Below are 25,485 nucleotides of genomic sequence, written 5' to 3'. Positions count from 1 at the left end.
TTATATATAAAAAAAAGGTAAAATATTTAAAAAATTTTATATATAAAAACAAATAGTAAAATATTTTAAAATTTAAATATAAATATTTGGTCGACCTGGGGTCATAGTAGAAGACACTTGCCCAAGGTACCATGCAGTGGGACTGAACCCAGAACCATGTGGTCGGGAAACAAGGTTCTTACCACACAGCCAATCCTTCTTATAATCCAGTTTTTGTTTTTCTCTCGCCCACTTGTGCTTCACTATTCACACACATACACACACACACACACACACTAACATGAAGCAAGCTCATCACATTACTTTGCATTTAATAATGCTCCATGTTTTGCTACCATGCAATACCATACTTCATATACAAAGTGTCATGCAGTATGCCTGATCTGGACAGAAAATTCCCTTGTTGCCACGAGAGGCAACACCGGAAATTCTTTCTATCCCGTCCTAACTCTGGCTAAAATTCTTTCATTGTTTATTAGATTATCTAAATAACAGAAACTGTCAATTACTTCGACAGAATATTCCAGGCACTTTTTAAAGAATTCATTTCATGGGATTGCTCTTAGTGCTACCAACTTCTCTATGCATCTACGACATATGAATACCTTCTATTCTATCAGCCAGCCTATGACCCCACACCATGTCTTCTACAACCATTGTTTACAACCATTATACAACAGCAGAGGGTTCAACCTAAATATTTTATGTATTTGTGAAAGACAACTATCTCAAACTGCCGGCATCGGTTGTTAGTTGTCGGAGCACTGCATCCATCAAAACTTCCATGCTTCCTGAGATTCGCCAACACTACACTTGATTTTCTCCCCTCCATACACACACAAGCATGTATCTAACTCATACATTGTTCGCCTTCCAGACATTTCTACATTACTGCATGTACTTTATATGCACTTTCTGACAAGTTGTGGTGCACCTGAGCACTGTATACAATAATTTCATTATTTTAATTTGGAAAACTAAATATGAAAGAAGAAAAAGTTTCAAAGCTCTTTAAAAAAACAACATAAAAAATAATTGGCTTTATTCAATTTGTTACATTAAAAATAAAATTGAAATTTTCAAGTTAGAAGCAGTACTATAATGTAAACATTATCAATGTCACATAAGGTATGTGTGTTGTTAAATACTTTCTGACTGCAGTATTTCATCCAGGGGTAAGTCCCTTTAGTATTTAAACAGGTCATACCTAGCCAAAATATCCCAGCTGTTTTATATTCAAACTAGCCAGATCTGGCCCCTCCCCCTCCAACCCTACAATATCATTCTCGAAATTAGCAGTTACCTCATCAAAATCTCAAAGCTACAAGATGATGCATGATTTAATTTAACCCTTTAGTGTTCAGATTATTTTATCAAATATAATGCTTATTGATTCCCATTGATTTGAATTAATCATGCATTATCTCATATCTTCAAGATCTTGATGGTGTAATTACTTAATATAGAATAACATTGTAGGGTAGGTGTGAGGGCCTGGATCTGGTCAGTTTGAACATAAAACAGATTAAATATTTTGGCCGGATATGGCCGGTTTAAATACTAAAGGGTTAAAACAATGTGAATAAATAAGCATTACTTTTGACAGAATAATCTGAATGCTAAAGGTTAAAGACATAGAATGTTAAAAAACACGGATTGTATACTTTGAAGCCAGGTGAAACGAACTGCTTTTGAGGCGAATGAGAATGACCTGTTAATATTTTTCGTTTCAGCTAGTTGGTGCCACATACTCAATTTGACCTTGAGTTGAATTCAAACTGTCGACCTCAAATATATACATATAGCATATAATCTATCTGCTAATGTTGTACAAATAAAAGAAAATTTAAATTCTGAATCAGAAGTAGCTCTAATAACATGAATATTATTGAGGTCACATATTTGAAGCATGCGTGTTATTAAACGCTTCATGATTGCAGTATTTTGTAGGGAAGGTCCCTTTAAAGACATACGATGTTAAAAATCACACATTGTATACTTCAAAGGCAAGCAAGACAAACTGTTGCTGAGGTGAATGAGAACTACAGACATTGATATTTCAATTATTTCGGCTCATCATATATTTGATTTGAACTCTAGACAAATTCAAACTGTTGGCCCCAAGTATATACAGATATCATAAAATCTATCTGATGTGCAACTGTGCTACACAAGTAAAACAAAACTCAAAAATTTGAGTTAGAAGCAGCTCTATATTGTGACATTATCAATGTCACAATCTTGATGTATGTGGGTTGTTAAATACTTCCTGACTGCAGTATTTCGTCCAGGGAAGGTCCCTTTAAAGATACACAATGTTTAAAAAACACACCTTGTATACTTCAAAACCAGTTGAAACGAACCACCTTGGAGGCAAATGGGAATGACACATCAATATTTTGTTTTTATTTCAGCTAACTGGTGCCACATACTTACATACTTAATTTGACTTTGAGTCAAATTCAAATTCCTGGCCTCAAGTATATAAAGATAGCATAAAATCTATCTCCTGGTGTGAAACTGTGCTACACAAGTAAAACAAAACTCAAAATTTGAATCAGAAGCATAACAAACATTATCAATGTCACAATCTTGATGTAGGTGTGTCGTTAAATGCTTCATGACTAGAATTTCATCCAGGGAAGGTCTCTTTAAAGACACACAGTATTGGTATTTAACAACACTCATAAATGAAGTACCTTAAGACATTGATAAAATGAAAATAGAAATCAATGTATTTTATCAGTCTGAGATTAAATCTGAACAAGAGGAAAATTACTTGTATAATGCTTACCTTTATAAGCCATGCCCGAATACATAACATGTGGAAGAGATGATGACATGGTAGTTTAGCCATTTTCTCTTCTAATTCCCATGGACATAAACAGATTGGACAGCTGGCTTCTTCATCTTGAAATGAAAATAACTCTTGGTTAGATAACTACACACAACCGATTAGGCATATTCATATGAACAAAATCATAACCCATACATTTTTGAACCCTCTACCATTAGATTATTCAGGATCAAAGGAGATGAATCCATCCATGAGTATTGACTTCTACTTGGTACCAACAAGATCCAATTCATGTTATGGCAAACTAACAAGGGAACCTGTACATGGTAACCCAACCTGTTAGAAATAGCAGTCAAACCTCTTTCAACTCATACTTTGTCTTAACCTTTTAACATTTAAACTGGATATATTCAGTTGAAGTATCCTACCTGTTTTATGTTCAAACTGGCCAGATTTGGCTTATCATACCTAGCTGACAATGTCATTCTAAAAGTAAACAATCACATCATCGAAATCTCAAAGCTATGAGATGATGCAGGATTACTTCAAACCAATATGAATAAATAAGCCTCGCCTGGCCCCCGTGCTGGTGGCACGTAAAAGCACCATCCGTTCGTGGCCGTTTGCCAGCTCCGTCTGGCTCCATCTGGCTCCTGTGCGGGTGGCACGTAAAAAGCACCCACTACACTCGCGGAGTGGTTGGCGTTAGGAAGGGCATCCAGCCGTAGAAACACTGCCAGATCAGACTGGGCCTGATGCAGCCTTCTGGCTTCACAGACCCCAGTTGAACCGTCCAACCCATGCTAGCATGGAAAACGGACGCTAAATGATGATGATGATGATATACTTGACTGAGTAATCTGAATGTCACAGGGTTAAAAGTAGGGTTGATTCTAACAGAGACTGAGCTCATATTCTAGAGAAACTAATTCTAAATATTACAAAGCATTTGATCTAACATTCTACTGCCAACATCAAACCATTATACTACAAATATTCCTCTTTCCTTATGCAGAAGAATCCACTTAAGACTTTTTTAAAGTAGAGTATATTATATAATCTCAACATTGTCTGTCATCTCTATCTCTCTCCCTTGCTCCCTGAGGTGACATATTAGGAACAATATCAACAAAACTTGCTGGATTAAGATCCTTTATGAGGTAGCAAACCAACAAGAATGGGGTGACCTGACTTTCTAAATATAGCCTCCAAAATCCCTCTACTTCCTTAGATACACTATGTTTCTAAAAAAAGGATAATTTGGGCATGGCTGGAATATCCTTGATCTTAGGCTAACAACAACAACTATTAATGAATTTTTCATTTTCTAGAATGTGAGTAGCTATGTAGCTCCTCTACAACAAAAAACTTTATCCTACTTTACTTTCTCTTTGCATAAAATTTTTTCCTTGGAGTTAGTATTTGTGCAAGGTGATTAATTTGAACAAATATTGAAGGGCAAAAAAGGGAAAGCGTACATTAAATAATAGGACTTTGGTCTGAATAAAAGACTTGATAGTCCCAGTCAGAACGCTTTTGTCGATATATATCTCCTTAGTCAGAGCTGACCTCGAGTCAAACAACAACAACCACTGTTCTGGTTACACCCACAAAAGGGAACTAAACTCAAAACTCAGTAATGCAAACTTGAAAAACAACTTGTCAGTTTAATATTATTCTTCCTGCTTCATGTGGTGAGTTGCTTTGATTGTTGTACATATTTACAGATAGGCAGACTGAGCTACATCAGAGTTTAGTATGTTTAAATGACAAAAGGTAATAGCTGTTTCAAATTTTGGCATGAAGCCAGTAATTTTAGGGGGCGGGAGCTTAGTTTGATATTAATCCCCCACCCCCACACTCTGTATTTAACTGGTACTTTATTTTATCAGCTCTGAAATGATGAAAAGCAAAGTTGATCCTGGTTGGATTTGAACTCAGAACATAAAGTGCAAGAAGAAATGCCACACACTAAAAGCATTTCGTCCAACATGCTAAAGTCTTTGCCAACCTCCAGAAGACTAAAACACAAAAATGTACATTATACACACACACAAAAAAAACACATTTATAATTATCATTTGTACAAGAATACAAATTTAGAATTGCTCTAAAATAATTCTGTAGTTAGAAAGAGTTTGTACAAACCAAGCAACTAAGGTATTGTGATACTGACCGAGTTGGCTTTTATCAGCTTTGACACATCTTATCAGAGTGTATTTAAGTTAAGAATAGAAAATTTATCATCTAACAATGTATAAAGGTTATATCTCCTATTGCCCAGGACTTTGAGAGGGATGATTCCTAATAATCACTGGCAACATTGTTGTCAGATTATTCAGTGCATGAAGGCGGCGAGCTGGCAGAAATGTTAGCATGCCGGGCGAAATGCTTAGTGGTATTTCGTCTTCTGTTATGTTCTGAGTTCAAATTCCACCACGGTTGACTTTGCCTTTCATCCTTTCGGGGTCGATAAATTAAGTACCAGTTACGCACTGGGGTTGATGTAATCGACTTAATCTGTTTGTCTATCCTTGTTTGTCCTCTCTGTGTTTAGCCCCTTGTGGGTAGTAAAGAAATAGGTATTTCATCTGTCTTTACGTTCTGAGTTCAAATTCCACCAAGGTTGACTTTGCTTTCCATCCTTTCAGGATCGATAAATTAAGTACCAGTTGCGTACTGGGGTTGATCTAATCGACTGGCCCCACCTCCCCCAAAATTTTGGGCCTTGTGCCTAGAGTAGAAAAGAATTATTCAGTGCATTGATACAATCGTTAGTGGTATTTAGTTGTATGTTCTGAGTTCAAATTACACCAAAGTCAACTTTCTTATTTGTTGTTCCAGGGTCAATAAACTAAAATGCCAGTAAATACTAGGGTCAATTTAACCAACACCACCCTACAAATTTTTGGCCTTGTGCCTGAATTTGAAAGGAAAGTGTGATGTTAAGTTAGCAAAATTGTTAGAGATTTGAATAAAATGGTTTGCAACATTTAGTTATGTTCTCTCTGAGTTCAAATACTTCGCAGGCCAGCTTTGCCTGTCATCCTTCTGGGATTGATAAAATCAAATATCAGACAAGTGCTGGAATCAATGGTATCAACTATCCCCATTTCCTCAAAACTGCAAACCTTGAGCCTGAATTAGAAACCGCATTATTAAGACAGTAAGCTAGTAGAATTGTTAGCACATCGGATGAAATATTAGAAGTATTTTTTCCTCGATCTTTACAGTCTGAGTTCAGCTTTGCTTTTCCTCTTCCTAGAATCAATAAAATATCACCTAGATTGGCCAGGCTGTCTGGTGCTGAGTTGGCTCTGTGGGCCACAACATTTGCTCCATTCTGCTTGTGTTCTCACAATGAGTTTACTGTTATTAGTGGCACTTATTTTTTTTTTCTGCCTTTAACCCTCCAACGTGGAGTATAGGCCACTTATAACTGAATTCCATGTCGCATAATTTTTCGCTTCTGTACTTATACTCTGCCATAAATGTCCCCCTTTCTCTAGTTCCTTTTGTGTTGATCTACGCCATGATTTCTTAGGCCTACCTTTCTTTCTATATCCATCCAGATTCCACTGTAAAGCACTTTTCGCTACCAATCCACTTCCACTTTTTCTTAAATATTTGCTCCCTAATCGAAACTTGATTTGTTCTTTGCCATAGCTCCATATTGCTTATGTGTTCAGGCCATCTAATTTTAAGTATACTATGCAAGCATCTGTTGATGAATGATTGTATTTGCTTATTTGACTAAACTGTTGTTCACCATGTCTCAGCCCCATACAATAACACCGCTTTTATGTTAGTGTTAAAAATTCTTATTTTGTTCTTTATTGAAATTACACTTGCGCTCCATGTGGGTCTTATAATTGTAACAGATCTATTTTATCTTTCTTGGAAATGAACGACGTTGCTTGTATGACAGTGACACTCATTTACAACTTAAAGTATACCGACAGTTCGAAAAAGAAAGCAGCGAACTTAGGCTTTTATTTGCTTACAATTCGACCAACTCTTGAAAACAATATACACATTTTAATTTACACTTATTCGGTAAGATACAAATATACACTATCAATATCCAGCCAAGTCCATATATTCAAACAAAAGAAGAGCCTACATATTTAAACAAATGAACCAATATATTCATCTGTTTAATATTGAATCCACTCATTTTTAACTTTCCATTTAATATTCTAATAACACTTTATTATAATTTACAAGCACAAAGTCAGATGAAACGGGTTCAAATCCTATGGCTATTTTAGGGAATCAAATGACTGTATCTGAAAACTATAAAATACATCAGAAAGCCTTTCTACAATCTACATAATTGCTTAAAATCACAACACAACTATGGAGAATGGCGAAAGCACAATAAAATATAGTACCAGTTAAGTATTGGAGTCAATGTAATTGATATGCCCCTCCCACTAAAAACTGCTGGCCTTTTACCAAAATCAGAAAGATAACGAAAAGATTTATTTATTTTTGGAGTTGCCAGAAACATGTGTTTTATACAAATTTAAGCTCACAAGTTTCTGCAAAATATTGGATTACTTTCTAAATTGTATTTACAGTAATCACTTGCCATATTGCAGTCTACCTATCATGTCCTCAGTACATTGTGGATTTTTCTGGCTAATATATGTAAATTTATACCACAGACTTCTCAGTATATTGCGGGTTTCTGCAGCCAATAGGTATTTATATTTGTTTAGATTTTAATTATTTCTCTGATAAAATAAGCATTTTCACACCTAAAAATTAATAAATAAAAATACTGTACAGTATTACACTGTATAACACATTAATTAAAATATTAAAAGAAAATACTATGAGTACCATAGGTGAGTAAACAAAGAATTTCACATAGTGTATGGAAAACGAAACACGGGAGGAGAGTGTGCGGTGTTGTTTTACTTTTGTGTGTAAAATTGTGAATTTATTTCAAGCCCTATGTTCTGCACCGTCTAAGACTTCTAGCAGTCAACCCAAGGACCAGAGGAAGATGCTTACTATAGCAGAAATGGTGAGACTCCTCGACATGCTTAAAGAAGGTTGAAGGCATGCAGATGTAGGCTACCATTATGGTATCAATGTATCTACCGTTTGCTACATCAAAAAGGACGAAAAAATATAAGGGTGACAGCAAAAGTGACTTTTAATAAGACAGTGAAAAAGGTGGTAACGTCCTGCAATAAGGCCATTGTAAGAGGGCCAGTCGGGCGGTTCTGGCAACGACCACGCTTAAAAGGTGTTTTTACGTGCTACCTGCACGGGAGCCAGTCCAGCGGTACTAGCAACGACCATGCTCAAATGTTGTTTTTCACGTGCCACCGGCACACATGCTGGTAAGGTGACGCTAGCAACAATAACGCTCAAATGGTGCTTTTCCCGTGTCACCGGCACAGGAGCCAATCCATGGCCCTGGCATCGATCACGCTCGGATATGCTTTTAACGTTCCAAGGGCACGAGTGCCAATCATAGGGTACTGTCATCGGCCACGTCAGCGATTTTGATTTGTTTATATTATCATATTTGTATCTACCATATAGCTTATTTTTTAAAAAGTTTAGTCAGGGAGAGAAGCCTGACGTCCATGGATCTTTGTCATGGTCACTAAGACTGGAGGGACAAAGAAGACGGATCTCGATATCTTCAAACTAGAGAACAAGTCTTATGCTACACGTTGGACTCTACAAAAGCGACTGATAGGCCAGGTAGTGGTGTTGAAATAGGCGACAACTAAGGGCAATCTTTCGTCTCTAGTAGACCTTTCCGTCGATTTCCGTAAAAAAATTTTTTTTTTACATATGGGCTTGCAGGAACTTTTGAAGTAATGAGAACGAAAGAGACTAAGAGAAAGCGATTGTATGACGAGGGAAGTTCTTTTGAAGTTACCGTGCATGGTAAGCATTGATGTACATGTGTGTGTGTGTGTGTTTGATGGGGTGTGGGAGACAGACAGTATGTTGTGTAAGTGAAGTACTTCTGTTAGTGTGTGTGAAGAGACAGAGAGAGTAATGTGTCTCTTTCGCTCTCATTACTTCAAAAGTTCCCGCAAGCCCATATGAAAAAAAAATTTTTACGGAAATCGACGGAAAGGTCTACTAGAGACGAAAGATCGCTCAACTAAGTCTTTTACCCTTATACCACCATAGCTAAAATATGACGATCCACAGAAAAGTGAGAGTTTCAATAATTTACAAAAGGTGATAGAAACGACGGACAATACGCGTTGAAGTCTCCTCTCACTCTCCTCTCTCAGTGTGGTTTGCAAGTCGATCGAAGGGAAGTAACTCACTGAAAGGACAACTCGGGTGAATCGAACCATTTGATAAAATAAGCGAGACGAGTAATTGGGTTAATTATAAAATGACAAAATATCATCAAAAGCAGTGTTCCATCATGGTTGCGGTCTAATGACTGAAACTAGTAAAAGAATAACTTACGAGATGTAATGAAGAATAGGAAAACTAGAGAATATTTATGATTAGGACAGACGCAGGTATGATCGTGTTGCGAAGTTTGCTTCCTAAACACATGGTTTTGGGTAAACACGGCATGGCACTTAGGGCAGGTGTCTTATACTACACCCCTGGGCCAACAAAAGCCTTGTGAATGGATTTGGTAGGCAGAAATTGAAAGAAGGCGACGAGCTGGCAGAAACGTTAGCACGCCGGGCAATATGCTTAGTGGTATTTCGTCTGCCGTACACGTTCTGAGTTCAAATTCCGCCGAGGTCAATTTGCCTTTCATCCTTTTGGGGTCGATAAATTAAGTACCAGTGACGCACTGGGGTCGTTGTAATCGACTTAATCCGTTTGTCTCTTCTTGATTGTCCCCTCTATGTCTAGCCCTTTGTGGGCAATAAAGAAATAAGAAACTGAAGGAAGCCCAAGTATATATATATATATATATATATTATATATATATTATATATATATTATTAGTGAATTGAAGAAATGGAGTTGAACGAAGATTGAACAGAAATCGTTTTATTGCATTCTACACGTGTTTCGAAAGGCACAATTTACCAAATTCCGATTGAAAATGAGACCATATTGTGTCTTTCTCTTCAGGAAGAAATAGGAAATCCGTTGGAATAAACAAAAACAGAACAGAGGCGGAGCAAAACAAATCGAACGAGGCTCCTAAGAGCCCATGGCCAAACTGTTTATCAATGTATGTTGAAAACGGGTGGTGGGTGCGTTGAGGATTTTAACGGGTCAGGCAGCGGTCATTTCGGTGGGTGAGGGCACGGGGTGCGTAGATGTTCTTTGTGACCGAGACTAAAGTTCTGACTATTTAAAGAATATTAGGTGTATTATATGGGGCGAGACAAAATCTACTTAGAGACATGTGTGTGTGTACTGTTCTATATATGTGTGCGGCAGCAAGTTGGTAAGAAGCGCTACATTCTGGTCACTGCTGAGAACTCTGTCAAGGGGTAGAAAATATTTTATGTGTACGTGTGTGCGTTTGATCGCGCGGCCGTCAGTTGGTAAACAGCTCTACCCAATGGTCACTGCTGTAGAATGCAATAAAACGATTTCTGTTCAATCTTCGTTCAACTCCATTTCTTCAATTCACTAATAATATTAAAATTCAATTATCCGCACTAACGCACGGTTGCAACACCATATGGTTGTACCTCCAACCGTGCTGTCTTCTGCTGTGATTTTTGCTACCAAGGTATCGGTTAAACTTTTGATTAATCTGCAACAAGATTATTCATCTTTCTATTTCACAAAATATATATATATATATATATATATATATATATATATATCATCCTCATTTAACGTCTGATTTCCATGCTGGCATGAGTTAAACGGTTTGACGGCAACTGGTAAACTGGAGAGCTGCACCAGGTTCCAGTCTGATTTGGCATGATTTCTACAGCTGGATGCCCTTCCTAACGCCATCTACATATGTACATACATGCTTCTGTCTCTTTGTCATGGCTGTAAATGAGTGTCATTCATTTCCAAAATAAAAGAGATATGTTACAATTATAAAACCCACAAGTGCCACAAATAACAGTAACCTTATTCGTATATATTTTTTTTTTTTGCTCAATTTGTAATAAAGACAGGCTTACTGATATCTTCCTGTGTCACAACGACAGTCTGCAAGTTGTCAATGAGAGTCAGAGGAGCAGGGGGTGGGGCTTGATCATTGAGTAAATCTGGATGGACAGCCAGCATCTGCAAAATAACATTCTGTTAAAGAGAAAAATACAAAGCAACTTTAGAAGTAATTAAGCAAAAAAAAAAAAAAGGACAAGATGAGTTCATAGTTGATTAACATGGAAGAGGACAGAAGATTAAATACTATGATAAATCATTGTTGTTCTCCCACTAATGCTAAAGAATGAGACAGGACGTTTTGTAAAGCGACCCTGATTTAAAGTGTTAATACACAGATGGCGGTTAATATTCTGAGAGAGGCTGTGTGGTAAGTAGCTTGCTAACCAACAACATGGTTCCGGGTTCAGTCCCACTGCGTGGCATCTTGGGCAAGTGTCTTCTGCTATAGCCTCGGGCCGACCAAAGCCATGTGAGTGGATTTGGTAGACGGAAACTGAAAGAAGCCTGTCGTATATATGTATATATATATATATATATATATATATATATATATATATATACATATATATATATATATATGTATATACACTCGTGGAGTGGTTAGCGTTAGGAAGGGCATCCAGCCGTAGAAAAACTGCCAGATCTGACTGGGCCTGACGAAGCCTTCCAGCTTCACAGACCCCAGTTGAACCGTCCAACCCATGCTAGCATGGAAAGCGGACGCTAAATGATGATGATGATGATGATGATGTATGTGTGTGTAATGTTTGTGTGTCTGTGTTTGTTCCCCCAACATCGCTTGACAACCGATGCTGGTGTGTTTACGTCCCCGTCACTTAGCAGTTCGGCAAAAGAGACCGATAGAATAAGTACTGGGCTTACAAAGAATAAGTCCCAGCTACAGTATAATACTATAACAAAAATGTAGATGGAGACTTTCTTTAAATTTCATTGATTGCGTGAAAAATAAGGAAAGGACACTCAAAATAAACATTATGAATGAATAGCTAAGATTTCTATATTTAGTAGTAGTAGTTGTAGCAGCAGCAATATAGTCCCAGATCAACTCTAATTGAGCAGACCTATGATCAAAGGCATTCCTGTCAAGACCATCCTGTCTTCTTAGGAATCTCTAGAATTACATGGTTTAATGTGCCTGTTCATTTTTGTAAGATGGCAGACAAAGGAGATTTAGCTATTACTTTTAGTAGATCAAACAACCATGAAGCAGCACACTTACTGGTTCATTAGTGGGAGTTGTTGTTTATGTTGCTGTAACTGAAGTTGTAGCTCAGAACCCCAACTTGGTTCTATTGTAGTTTAAGCTAGTCATGGACACAAAGACGAAACTCATGACTTCTGCCTGTGCAGGACCTCCCAAACTGGTAAGACTGATGTTCAGCTCGAATATCTGGAGGTTAATGCTCGCAAGAAAAGTGTAAACTGGTGGAGGGCAGAGTACCATAGTTTTAAGGGGTAGCGCCTGTTTGGTATGAGGTATTTGAGTTGGGTATAAAAGGTACATGTGTTGAAGATTAACCCTTTCGTTACTGTATTTCTATTGAGATGCTCTGTGTTTCTTTCAATTAATTTTAAATACGACAAAGAATTTAGTGAAATAACTTAGTTATCATTAAGTTAGTGTTAGGAACATAAATTGTGACTAAGGTTTGTTGGAAGATTTTAATTCAGAACTTATGAAAGCAAGACATTTGTACTGCAGAGCCAGAGGCAGTTTCAGCCGGGTTGGTATCAAAAGGGTTAAGGAAGAATGAAAGGTAGTATCATTTGCATTGGAGTGTGTGTTGTTAGAAAGGACAGCAAGTAGATGGTTAATGAACAGAGAAGGAAAAGTGCAGGAGACATGACTTGACCTTGGGGTATGCTAGAGTTGACTTCTGACCTCTATTGTATAATGCTTGCTTGCAATATGTGATGCTGAATGGAAATTAGATGTGGAGACTGAATGTAGAGGAGGAATGAAGCTTTGAAAGAAATGAAGCAAGCACTACTTGTTGCATGTGTAAATGTTATTGTGCATAAGTGATGTGGTATGGATGAGCAGAGAGAAAAAAAACCCAAGAAAATAAGAGGAATCAGATACAGTGTACAAGAGAGACAACTGCATTGATAATAACATGTTATGCATACAGATGATAAGAAATGGATAAAGTGCCAAGAGATCCAAATGGAAGGAAACTGAAAGTGAAAGACCAAGGAAGACATAAACAGAATTGATGAAAGCTGATCCTAGGATACTGAGCCAGGAGGTGACAAAGAAATTCAAAAAATTATGACATTGTGGATAAAGGACCAGTCCAACCCATAGGAGCCTAGAAAAGCAGATGTGAAAATGATAATAATGATTCTTGAACACAGAAGTAGCCAGCCAAATATGTAGAAAGTAACAACATCTCTTGAACTGCAAATATAAGCTATTAGACATGTTGAGTTCTAAAATTTGTTGTATACTGGGGAGTTTTGCTGTTGTCCCATAATATCTTTTGTAGACATACAGTCCAGAGGTTTAGGAATTATATTAAACAAATTTTCTTACCTGAAACATCAGTTCCAACATATCTCTCCGTGCATCTTGGCGCATCAATAATAAGTCTAAGGGATTCAGTTCAGCAATGTCTAACTGACTATCTTCTGACAACGCAGTTGACCTGAAATTTATATTTAAATAACATCAATAGATTTTTTTTTTCTCAAGTTGAAATAATGTCAACAACACAAAAGATTTAACTGAATCGGCCTGTTTTAAATTTCAATATTCAACAAGTAAATGTTTCTTTTTTGTTAAATTAATATAGTGGCTGTGTGGTAAGTAGCTTGCGAACCAACCACATGGTTCCGGGTTCAGTCCCACTGCGTGGCATCTTGGGCAAGTGTCTTCTGCTATAGCCCCGGGCCGACCAATGCCTTGTGAGTGGATTTGGTAGACGGAAACTGAAAGAAGCCTATCGTATATATGTATATATATATATGTGTGTGTGTGTGTGTGTCTGTGTTTGTCCCCCTAGCATTGCTTGACAACCGATGCTGGTATGCTTACATCCCCGTCACTTAGCGGTTCGGCAAAAGAGACCGATAGAATAAGTACTGGGCTTACAAAGAATAAGTCCCGGGGTCGATTTGCTCGACTAAAGGCGGTGCTCCAGCATGGCCGCAGTCAAATGACTGAAACAAGTAAAAAAGTAAGTAAAAAGTAAAGTATGAACTGTATTCAATATAACGATATTCATTAGAAAGAAAAATCAAGTATCTGAGAAAAATAAATGCATGGTGAAGACTGAGTGAAGTGCAGGAGTGGCTGTGTGGTAAGAAGCTCACTTCCCAACCACGTGGTTCCAGGTTCAGTCCCACTGCATGGCACCATAGGCAAATGTCTTCTACTATAACCTCGGGCCGACCAAAGCCTTGAAAGTGGATTTGGTAGATGGAAACTATAAGAAGCCCATTGTATGTATGTATGTGTGTGTGTGTGTGTGTGTGTGTGGTGTGTGTGTGTGTGTGTATGTATGCATGCATGTATTTGTGTGTCTATGTTTGTCTCCCTACCATTGCTTGTCAACTAATGTTGGTGTGTTTACATCCCCATACCTTAGCAGTTCAGCAAAAGAGATTGATAGAATAAGTACTAGGCTTACAAAGAATAAGTCCTGGGGTCGATTTGTTCAGTCTCTTTTGCCAAGCCGCTAAGTTATGGGAACATAAACACACCAACACCGGTTGTCAAGGGATGGTGGGGAGACAAACACACAAACACAAATACATATATATCATCATCATCATCGTTTATATATATATGTTTCCGTCTACCAAATCTACTCACAAGGCTTTGGTTGGCCCAAGGCTATAGTAGAACATACTTGCCCAAGGTGCCACACAGTGGGACTGAACCCAGTACCATTTGGCTGGAAAGTAAGCTTCTTACCACATAGTCACTCCTGCACCAATGAAAACATTTTTATCGATCCGTCCTTGATGGTGATGATGATGGTGATGACATACATATAACTACCTATGTGACACAGTAAGTCAATCCTATGAAGCTGCTATGCTATGAAACAAAGATGGAAAATCAAGAAAGTGGCAAATTTACCAGTGGTTATGGTCTTGGTTTAAAGGTGTTGACAGTCTCGTAGCAAACTGGAGCGACGACGAAGTGGACATAGTGTAGGGCAGTGAGCTGCTGTTGGCAACGATTGCTGCTGTTGTAGTTGTGAGATCAGAGTCACCTCTGTCAAAGCTTGCTCCCTCAGAGTTGTGTCGGTGACCGAGTACTTCCCTCATCTGTAAACAATGGATGCAGTCACACTCAAACTCATCATCAGCGTCGGCACTGTCAGAGTCTCTCTCGAGATCTGAATGCGTATCAGACTGCAACGGGAAAAACCACAACAGGTACAATTAACACAGGGGAAAAAAACAAAAAAAAAAATAATATAAAACAAATAAATAAATGAATGAATGAATAAAACCTTTAGTTGGCTGGAGCAAAAGTTTATTACAAGAAGTGTGGTAGGTGAATCTTTGCAACTATTGCTGTACCTGGTTCAAGCTGATACTGAGACCTGAGACAGACCTTGAGACTTCTTGCCTTAGTTTTAGATTTAATATCACACTCGATGATTTGACTATTTCAATTCATCAACTAGTCTTGTTGTGAGAGTGAGAATACCCTGAAAGAGGGGGTTTACTGTGACATTTTCTGGGCTTATTAAAAAGATTCAATGGCAGTGCTACAAACTTGACAAAATGACTTCACCAAATGAATTATAAACTCCTCATCATGCTTAATCCTTTCGATATCAACCCGGCTGAAACCACCTCTGGCTCTGTAGTACAAATGTCTTGCTTTCAAAAGTTCTGAAGTAAAATCTTCCACCAAACCTTTGTTACAATTTATGTCGCAAACACTAGCTTAATGATAACGAAGTTATTTCGCTAAACAGAAATACTGTAACAAAAGGGTTAATCCTTCACATGATTTCACACCACTATTTTTACTGGAGTCCAACTCAGCAGCATGCATTAGGGATTAAGTCTACTATCCGAAAATACCTCCCTTCAACTAATTTCAGATTCCCTGTAAGGAATCAATTCACTACCCCTGTCCAAACTGGACAATAAAAACAAAAATCCACAGCTAAGTAAACTAGACTATGAAGATCACAGCGTTTCCAGTGACAGGACACAAAATGGCTTTTACTTACCCCAGCCCCTACAGTTTGAATGCACAATAAATCTCTGATATCCAAGTAGCTGAAAAATGTCAGCAGAAGAACACCTAGGCCTGGCCCACACCTTAGAGTGTAAGATGTTAAGGGCTTACCTGAAGGGGTTTTCTTCTCTCTGAAGACCTTCTGTTGTTCAGCTCTCCTAAGAGTTTCTTACCACTGTATAGACTTAGTAAAATGTGGCCGTATGCCACAATTTACCTAATTAAAAATGTGTTCTACTCTAATTGGTTTACACACACATACACAAAAAAAAACAAGTCTCTAATTATTGCAATAGTTGAAACAAAATTCTTAAATTTGTAGACACATTTAACCAGCATAAATATAACAAAAGTAAAATAAATTATAGATATATATTTGAGTAGGCATGTAATGTTCATGCCTTTCCTAAGAACATTAGTGTTGTAAGAGTGAAAGTACATGGCGCAGTAGTTATGGGTATTCGGCTCATGATTCTAAGGTGCTGAGTTCAATCTCTGGCGATGCATTGTGTCCTTGAGCAAGATACTTTATTTGATGCTGCTCCAGTCCACTCAGTTGTCAAAAATGAGTAGTATTTGTATTTCAAAAGGGCCAGCCTTGTCACACTCTGTGTCATGCTGAATTTTCCTGAGAACTACGGTGAGTACACGTGTCTGTGGAGTGCTCAGCCACACGCATGTTAATTTCATGAGCAGGCTGTTCAATTGGAACCCTTGGCGTTGTAACCAGCAGAGTGCCGGGGTTGTAAGTGAAATAAAATATCTTCAATTAGGAAATAAAACTACATAGCAGCAATAGGGATCTCTTACTTCACATCCCTTCAAAGGTGCAAAATGAGTGGTGATTTGTTGACAGGACAAGTGAGGACAATTCCACTTGTAGCTCATGTGTGCATGTGTGTACATATATGTGTATACATGTATATACATGTATGTGTATATATATAGAGAGAGAGAAAGAGAGCAATAAGAAAATGGAGGGGATCAATAGGTGGTATTCATCAACTTTTAGACATTATATTATGTCAATTTATTTACTAAAAGGACAATTATAACAATATACATACATGTATAACATATTATGCTTTACATATATAATATATAAAAATATCGGTAATTATTAAAATATATAACATAGAGCATGTGTACTGGTGAAAGATATATGCTTTATCATGAAATTTCTGATTAACTAGTGCGTCAAACAAAATACCTTGTCATACTTATTCTGCCCAGGCTGCATAGACACTCCCTTGTCACTCTCAAATCAGAAACATAATAATTAGTCCATAAGATGTGCATGAACTAACTTCTGGACAATATGAAAAAAAAATCAATTTCTGGACTTCTGTACAATAATTAAAAAACAAAAGCACTTCTGACAAAAAAAAACACTTCTGACAAAAAAAAACACTTGGGGACAATAAAATAAAAAACAAATTCTGGATTTCTGTGCAATACGTAAGCAGATTAGTTTCAGAATGATTCTATTAAGGTACTTACTTCGCTATGGCAGTCAGCATCGATTGCAATGTCAATTAATGTTGACTCACTGGGGGGTAAATCCCAGAAATCCCAGGTAGATGGTTTGCATTTATTACAAGCACAATGTGCTTGATTGAGTCCTGTATAATCATCCTCATCCGAACAATGTACATCGTTTTGACTGCAACCCACATTAATTAAACTGGAAACGTTTTCATTGGAATAACTATATAAATCGTCTAATAAAGGCCAAGTTCGTATCTGTGACTTTTCTGTGTTTTTCTCTTGGTCACAGCTATTGAAGTCTTCGGCGACTCCCCCGGTTGGCAAAGCTTTGCTTGCTTTATCTGCCTCTGTGTTTAAACTATCAACAATGTTCCAAGATGGAGGTAGAGCTTGGTCAGGATCACAAACATTTAAAATGTCCAAGCTGCTTGAACTGCTGTAATTAACAAGCGACGGCCGAGAGCTCTGTAAATTACCCAATACAGGATCGGTGGGGTTACAGTTGCCCAACCGTTCCTTAACAGGAGCACTGTTTCTCATGTATCTCCGATTCCCTTTTGCACCTTGTTTTGAAGGCAATGGTGGCAACTTGAATTCTTCATTGTCCTTCGAGTTATTTTCTGTTGTATTTTCATGTCGTTTAGATACAATTCCAGAACGTTTCCGTAACCTCCAGTGAGGAGTCACAGTTTTTGCTGCGGCGTCTGAATCAGTTTCACTCGAGTGACTCAAACCCAAACAGGGTACATTAGAATGTAACGCAGCTAAGCAGCCACCGGCTATTAATGGTACATTTTCAACTGTTTCTGAAGAAGAAAGAAAACCTAAGTGTTACTCATTTAACCAGTGGTTATATCTTCTAACAACAACATATATAACTTAAAATCAATTCAAAATCATAGAAGTGGTTACAGTTTGAAGATGAATAAATAACGTAGATTTATTTCAAAAGAATAAAACTAATGGCTAGGTATTTGTAGAAAATGCAACTATACTGAGTGTGTGAGTGACTGCGTGTGTGTGCATGTACAGAGGAGTACTTTTGGTTCCATATGCATTTGAAGACTCTTATAGAATAGTGAGTATATATGTATATAATGGCTATATGCTGTGCTTGAGAAGACTTGCCAAGCCAAGTGAGATCGTAGTTGTAGCTGATGTCAGGGTCATGTAACTGGCATGTAAAAAGCACACTCTTGGAGTGGTTGGCATTAGGAAGGGCATGCCAAATCAGACTGGAACTGGGCACAGCTCTCCAGTTTCAGTCAAACTGTCCAACCCATGCCAGCATGGAAAGGAGATGTTAAATCGTCGTCGTCATCGTTTAATGGCAGCGGCGACAACGATGAATGCCCTGATCATCATCATCATCATCGTTCAACGGCGGTGGCGGAGACGACGGCGAATGCCCTGATGCAGTACCAGACAGTGGCTCTGATGGCTTCTGATCTTAACTGACTGGAAGTGTTATCATGTACATTGTTTTGTCTTGGTATAAAAGATGGGCTTCAGCAAATATTCTGCTCAATACCAGATTTGCTTGACCTAAACCAATCGAGCATGTCCCTTAGTGGCTGACAATATGTGCATCTTTGATCACGAGCAGTGGGGAAGCATCAAAGCCAAGTGTTGAGAGGAATTTTGGTGGGTTTGAATAATTCACCTCTGGAAATATGGGTGTTTTGTTCATCATCCTTAAACAACCTTCATTCAGGGACCTTTTGAGCAGGATAGGCTACTCAACCCGAAGAAAATTCTAACAGGGTCCCACCTGCAAGGTCATGTGCAGTTTATCTTGATACAAGGTCACCATTTCATGCACATATGGTTGTGATGCATGTGCCTGATGTACCCTTATCAGATGGGTATACTGGGCTTTGTATATTTGTACCCCAGTGTCACTTTGATGGCATACATTGCTCTCTCACTCAATAATAATAATAATAATAATAGTCAAGATGAAGAGCGTGATTCGATCGTAAGATATTTTATTAGTTGAATGATATTTCAACAGTACGTCTGTCTTTGTCAAGTTCAAAATATGAAGTGACAAAGACAGACGTACTGTTGAAATATCGTTCAACAAATAAAATATTTTACAATCGAATCGTGCTCGTCTTGACTGTTTACCTTTGTGAAGAGTTACTTCAATCCTTTTCTAAAATACAATAATAATAATAATAATAATAATAGTCCTTTCTGTTCAAGACACAAGGCCTGAAATTTTGGGGAAGGGAACTGGTTGATTACAGCAACTCCAGTGTTTCACTGGTACTTAATTTATTGACCCTGAAAGGATGAACCCAGAATGAACCCAGAATGTAGCGACAAATGAAATATCACTAAGCATTTCGCCCAGTGTGCTAACGAATCTGCAAGCTCATTGCCTTATAATAATAATAATTATTATTAATATTATTATTAAATAATAATCATAATAATAATAATAATGTTTGTTGTAACTCGGGAGGGTCATTATGTCAATAACAAACACATGCACAAGTTCTATTTTACTTCTTTATTTTCATTTATCAGTTGGTTAACTAGATAACTACTTAACTAATCAATTGATATAACCTTTCAGTCAATCAATCAATCAATCAATCAGCTAGGCTTGTCAAAGTCCTTCAGTCACTATTCCTGACTTCATCAATATAGAATCTGAACATGTGTTTATTATTAGCACAAAACCATTCTGAGATTCGACAAAATATATTCCAACACATAAGTTCACATCAAGAATCTTCGAAACCAAATAAAATAATGAAATAATAATGATAATGTGAGAATTCAATAACGATACAGGTAACAACAAACACATTCAGATTTTACCTTCTAATCCACCTTTCATTTTCTTCTTCTGTCGTAAGTAATTTTTAGTTCCTTCGTGTATGGAATCAGATGAACAAGCAGTTTCTCCATTGCGGTGCTTTCTTAAAGTCTGAGATTTTCGTTTCTGTTTCTTCGGTTCTTGTTCCTCGTTTTGAGCAGTTCCCCGGTATTGCTGATGTGAAGAATTCCGTATGTAATCATCTTCGAATATTGAACTACAATCGGTTATGTCTGAATCACTACTGGACAATTCAAAGAAGCTTTTATCATCACTACTTATGAGACGGCTCAGCCTACATTCCAGCATTTTAAAGGTCTGAGCTTGAATACTATGTGAACTGTCTTCGAAGGAACATACAGGCGACGTTGATATTTTGGTGACGGCTGTAAAAGGAGCCGATGTAGTCTTCAGCTGATGAGGGTAAGAAATAATTTGTTTCTGATAACGACTTAGATTTAAGTCTGTGTGGGAAGAAGACAACATGCAGTTTGAGTTATTGTGGTCTGTGGTTTGGGTTAGGTCACAATCATCTGCACGTAAATTAAACATTCCAGGGCTTCGTTCAAGCATGCAACTGTCAGTCTTTAGATCAATTTCATTTTCAGATTTTGAACAATTATCATCTTTTTGGTGTTTAGTATAAGGCGTTGGTTTGGGCAGTGAAATAGCAACAGAATTTTTTAATAATTCTGCTTGGTTATCTATATTTATATCGACATTAGCAGAGTCTACTGTCGACAATAAGGGCATTTTATTTGTAGACAGAATAGGAGAAGGTATAGGCATATCATTTAGAAGCTTAGATGTTTCACAAACGGCAATCGAATCATTATCCATTAAATTTCTTCTTGCCAAATGGTAGCGACTGTTTCTCATTGCCCCCTTACCTTTCAATGGCAAGGTTTGTGTTGAAAAGTGAAATGTCTGATTGACGTAACTAGTTAAGGGAGATGACACAGCGAAAGATGAAGTTGAAGACGATAAAGCTTTACGTAAGGCCTTTCCTGCATTTTTCCATCTTTGCAAAGGTTCATCTTGGTCGCAAGGATTCTCTTGAATAGAATTTAAAGGTTTTATATCTGGTAAAATGGAATGACGGTTCGACAGAAAGCTGCTTGACGTAGTCAAGGAAGAAAAATTTAAGTCTACAGAGGTGTTTTCCTGACAAGCATTATCTTGCCCTTCATCAGCTTTCTGACTGAAACGTGCTGACTTGGACTTACTTAACGTTAAAAGAGATGAGTAAACTTTAGGTCTTGCCCCTTTTATAGTAATTGAAGTGGCAGTAACATTGCTGTGGGGTAAATCATCAGGATTGTCTGTGCCACTTGCATCATCTGAAGAATCAGATGCGTTTTCATTCATAGATAAATGTTGCTGTGGATTTTGATGATTATCCTGCATCTTAGCAACCCAAAACAACATTGAAACGCCCTGAAATGAGAACCAAAGCTTATATAAATAAAACAAATCATATGGTCAAAGATTATATATCAAAATGTCAGTGTAAAAAGAAATAATTAATTTGCCCTAATATTTAACCCTTTCATTACTGTATTTATTTTGAGATTCTCTGTGTTTCTTTCAATTACTTTAAATATAACAAAGAATTTAGTAAAATAACTTAGTTATCATTAAGCTAGTGACAGGAACATAAATTGTGACTAACGTTTGGTGGAAGATTTTAATTCAAAACTTATGAAAACAAGACATTTGTACTCAGAGCTAGAACCGGTTTCAGCCGGGTTGGTAATAAAAGGGTTAACACTGAAACAAAACCAAGCTTTCACTACCAGCATAACATAATTACAACTAACAGTATTACAACATTATTATTGACTGACAGTTAAGCTAGGATTGAATACAGAATGCATCTGTATATTTGAATAATGTAGGGATACAAGAATGAAAAATTAGGGAAATATGAGATTTGAGCCTGCATCCTTTAATATAAAATCTTGGAATACTAACAAATACAAAGTGGTATTAAAAAGTTCCTGCATTAGTTCTGTGAGAGCTGGCAGCAACCTTCATGGGGCAGTGTGTTGTGTGACATCACTGTGTTTACTCTGCATGTTGTGAAATTTGTGCTTTTGTGATCACATGTATGCTGTGGTCTGATTTTGGTAACGGACAGGAACAAAGAGCCAACGTGAAATTTGGCATTAAACTTGGGAAGTCTGCTACAGAGACATTGACCATGCTTTGACAAGCTTACAGTGACGAGTCGTCAACAATGTTTCAAGTGGCACGGGTGCTTCAAAAGTGGAAGGACGATCCTGGAAGACAATAAGCAATCTGGAAGACTCGTCACGAGCATCACCCCTGGAAATGTGGTACTGTGCATTGAGAGTTTATCCCCCAGGGCCAAACCATAAATTGAGAGTTCTACTGCAATGTTTTGAAGCATCTGAGGGAGAACAATCAGCAAAAGTGATCACAGATGTAGGAGTGACTGTGTAGTAAGTAGCTTGCTTATGAACCATATGGTTCCAGGTTCAGTCCCACTGTGTGGCACCTTGGGCAAGTGTCTTCTACTATATCCTCGGGCTGACCAAAGCCTTGTGAGTGGATTTGGTAGACAGAAACTGAAAAAAGCCCGTTGTATATATGTGTGTGTGTGTGTATGTATGTATGTATATATATATATATATATATATATATATATATATATATATATATATATATATGTATGTATGTGTGTGTGTATATGTTTATGTGTCTGTGTTTGTCCACCCAACATCGCTTGACAACCGATGCTGGTATGTTTACGTCCCTGTAACTTAGCGGTTCGGCAAAAGAGACTGATAGAATAAGTACTAGGCTTACAAAGAATAAGTCCTGGGGTCAATTTGCTTGACTAAAGGCGGTGCTCCAGCATGGCCGCAGTCAAATGACCGAAACAAGTAAAAGAGTCAAAGAGCATGATGATGATGATGATGATGATGTATAATCTAAAGAAACTAGAGATGATCAGTGCAGGCAAAACTGATTAGTATAAAAGTCTGCAAGATGAAACAGAGCATGACAGCTGAATATGTTGCATAGCGGAGACCTGTATAGCAATAATGGTGATGATGATGATGAAGAAGACACTGAAAAGAAGGAGGAGAAGGACAACACTGTTTTAACTAATGGTCAGCAGTGTAAATATGCCTGACTAATATGTACTGGACAGTTGTAATTATATCTAGGCCACTTAACAGCGAACAAAACTATCAAATTACTCCAATAATCCACGGATGTAATTGAAGCAGTCCAATAAAGTGACTTGAATAAATGTCAATGATATTCATAGATATGCTCCGACATTGTGTGTGTGTGTGCGTGTGTGGTAAAAAAAAAGAAAGAAAGAAACCAGGACGGGATAAGTTCACAATCAAAATTATCAGTTTAATACGCAAAGAAATAGAAAGTGTTGATTATGACACTGGCCATAATTCTTTGGAATAGGATGTAGAATGGGAAAAAAGAAGGGAAAAGTGAAAAGAAGATATAAACCATGTGTGCGTGTGTGTATGCTTGTATGTGTAAGTAGGTATGTGTGCGTGTATGTGTATATGTGTACATGCATGTTCGTATGTGTGTATGTATGTGTGTGTGTGTGTGTGTGTGTGTGTGTGTGTGTGTAGGCATATGTTTGTGTGTGTATCTCTTTTAATGACAGTGTATATAGGATTGGTATAGGGTTTGGTATATAACATTAATTTAGTACATATTCTGGTACTTCACTATCATCATTTAACATCCACATTCCGATGCTTGCATGGGTCAGAAGAAATTTGTTGAGGCAGATTATTCTCTACGGCCCGATGCTCTTGCTGTCACCAAACCTCACTTGTTTCCAGGTTAAGTAATATTTCGCCATGGAAGACAGGAAACAGACATCGCTTGTATAATGGCGATGCTCATTTACAATCATCGCATGACATCAAGACAAGTGTACATACACACACAAACACACAGATATATACACACACACTCTCACACAAGCTTCTTTCAGTTTCTATCTGCCAGATCTACTCTCAAGGCCTTGTTCAGCCTGGAGCTCTAGTAGAAGACACTTGCCCAAGGGGCTGCACAGTGGAATTGACCACATGGTCAGGAAGCAGGCTTCTTAACCACACAGCCATATCTGTGCACAATGATAAAAATCCTTTCTGAGTCATATAATCTCAAAGGGCAGGTTCCCTGATTCCCATGTCATATATACTCCCCACCTGGATGGGACACTGGTCCATCACAGGGTTACACATTTCTGCCAGCTGAGTGGACTGGAGCAAAGTGAAATGAGGTGTTTTGCTCAAGAACACGTGTCGCCCGGTCCAGGAATTGAAACCACAATCTTCTGATCATGAGTCCAACACCCTAACTACTAAGCTATGCAACTCCAAAGGCTGATCTCAAGACACTGAGCCATATGAGTATATGTACATTTCTATTAATATTTGGCAGAAGCAACAAAGAGACTCAAGGGCTGAGAGTATAACAAATATATGTATGTTATATGATATGTAAGTGTGTGTGTTTGTGTGTGTGTACATATATATATATATACACACACACACACACACACACACACACACACACACACACACACACATACACACACACACATATACATATAGGAAATAATTGAGTTTTGGTAGAATTAGGTATTTAAATTGAGGCACCAAGGCAGTTTGGTAAAGTCCACCCAGCTTGAAGTTAGTTTAACAAATACCATTAAGGTTTTTTGCCTCTTTTTGTTTTCAACCTTAAGCTCCTTTTATTTGATAATCTAAATATATTTGACCACCCCTTCGTTCCTTAATCTAGTTAACATCTCCCTCTGCTTCTGTCATTCTCTTATTTTTTATGTAGATAAGACTAGACTTTTGGTCCTAATAAAATAAGGGCTGGGGTGGGGGAACATATATATATATATATATATATACAAAATAAGAAAATGGAGGAATAGATTTCTTTCAATCATCTGTCTACCAAATCCACTCACAATGCTTAGGTCGGTCCAAGGGTATAATAGAAGACACTTGT

General features: G+C 37.6%; 1 protein-coding gene across 2 annotated transcripts in view; it reads right to left on the bottom strand.

The window, feature by feature from the left end:
- LOC115219898 (E3 ubiquitin-protein ligase Praja-1) overlaps positions 1 to 25,485 on the bottom strand; it is a 45,847-nt gene that overhangs the window by 951 nt on the left and 19,411 nt on the right. For both annotated transcript variants that reach the window (XM_029790205.2, XM_036509605.1), the window contains exons 2-7: positions 20,448 to 21,882; positions 17,628 to 18,421; positions 15,006 to 15,283; positions 13,455 to 13,566; positions 10,909 to 11,029; positions 2,795 to 2,910 (exon numbers count right to left, since the gene is read on the bottom strand). In XM_029790205.2, coding sequence (XP_029646065.1) covers positions 2,795 to 2,910; positions 10,909 to 11,029; positions 13,455 to 13,566; positions 15,006 to 15,283; positions 17,628 to 18,421; positions 20,448 to 21,873 — 2,847 coding nt within the window. In that variant the 5' untranslated portion in view covers positions 21,874 to 21,882. The remainder of the gene's footprint in view (positions 1 to 2,794; positions 2,911 to 10,908; positions 11,030 to 13,454; positions 13,567 to 15,005; positions 15,284 to 17,627; positions 18,422 to 20,447; positions 21,883 to 25,485) is intronic.

Source organism: Octopus sinensis, linkage group LG15 (genome assembly GCF_006345805.1).
Source record: "Octopus sinensis linkage group LG15, ASM634580v1, whole genome shotgun sequence".
Classification (NCBI taxonomy): domain Eukaryota; kingdom Metazoa; phylum Mollusca; class Cephalopoda; order Octopoda; family Octopodidae; genus Octopus; species Octopus sinensis.
Note: the sequence above shows the minus strand (reverse complement) of the source record. Positions and strands in the feature narration are given on the sequence as shown.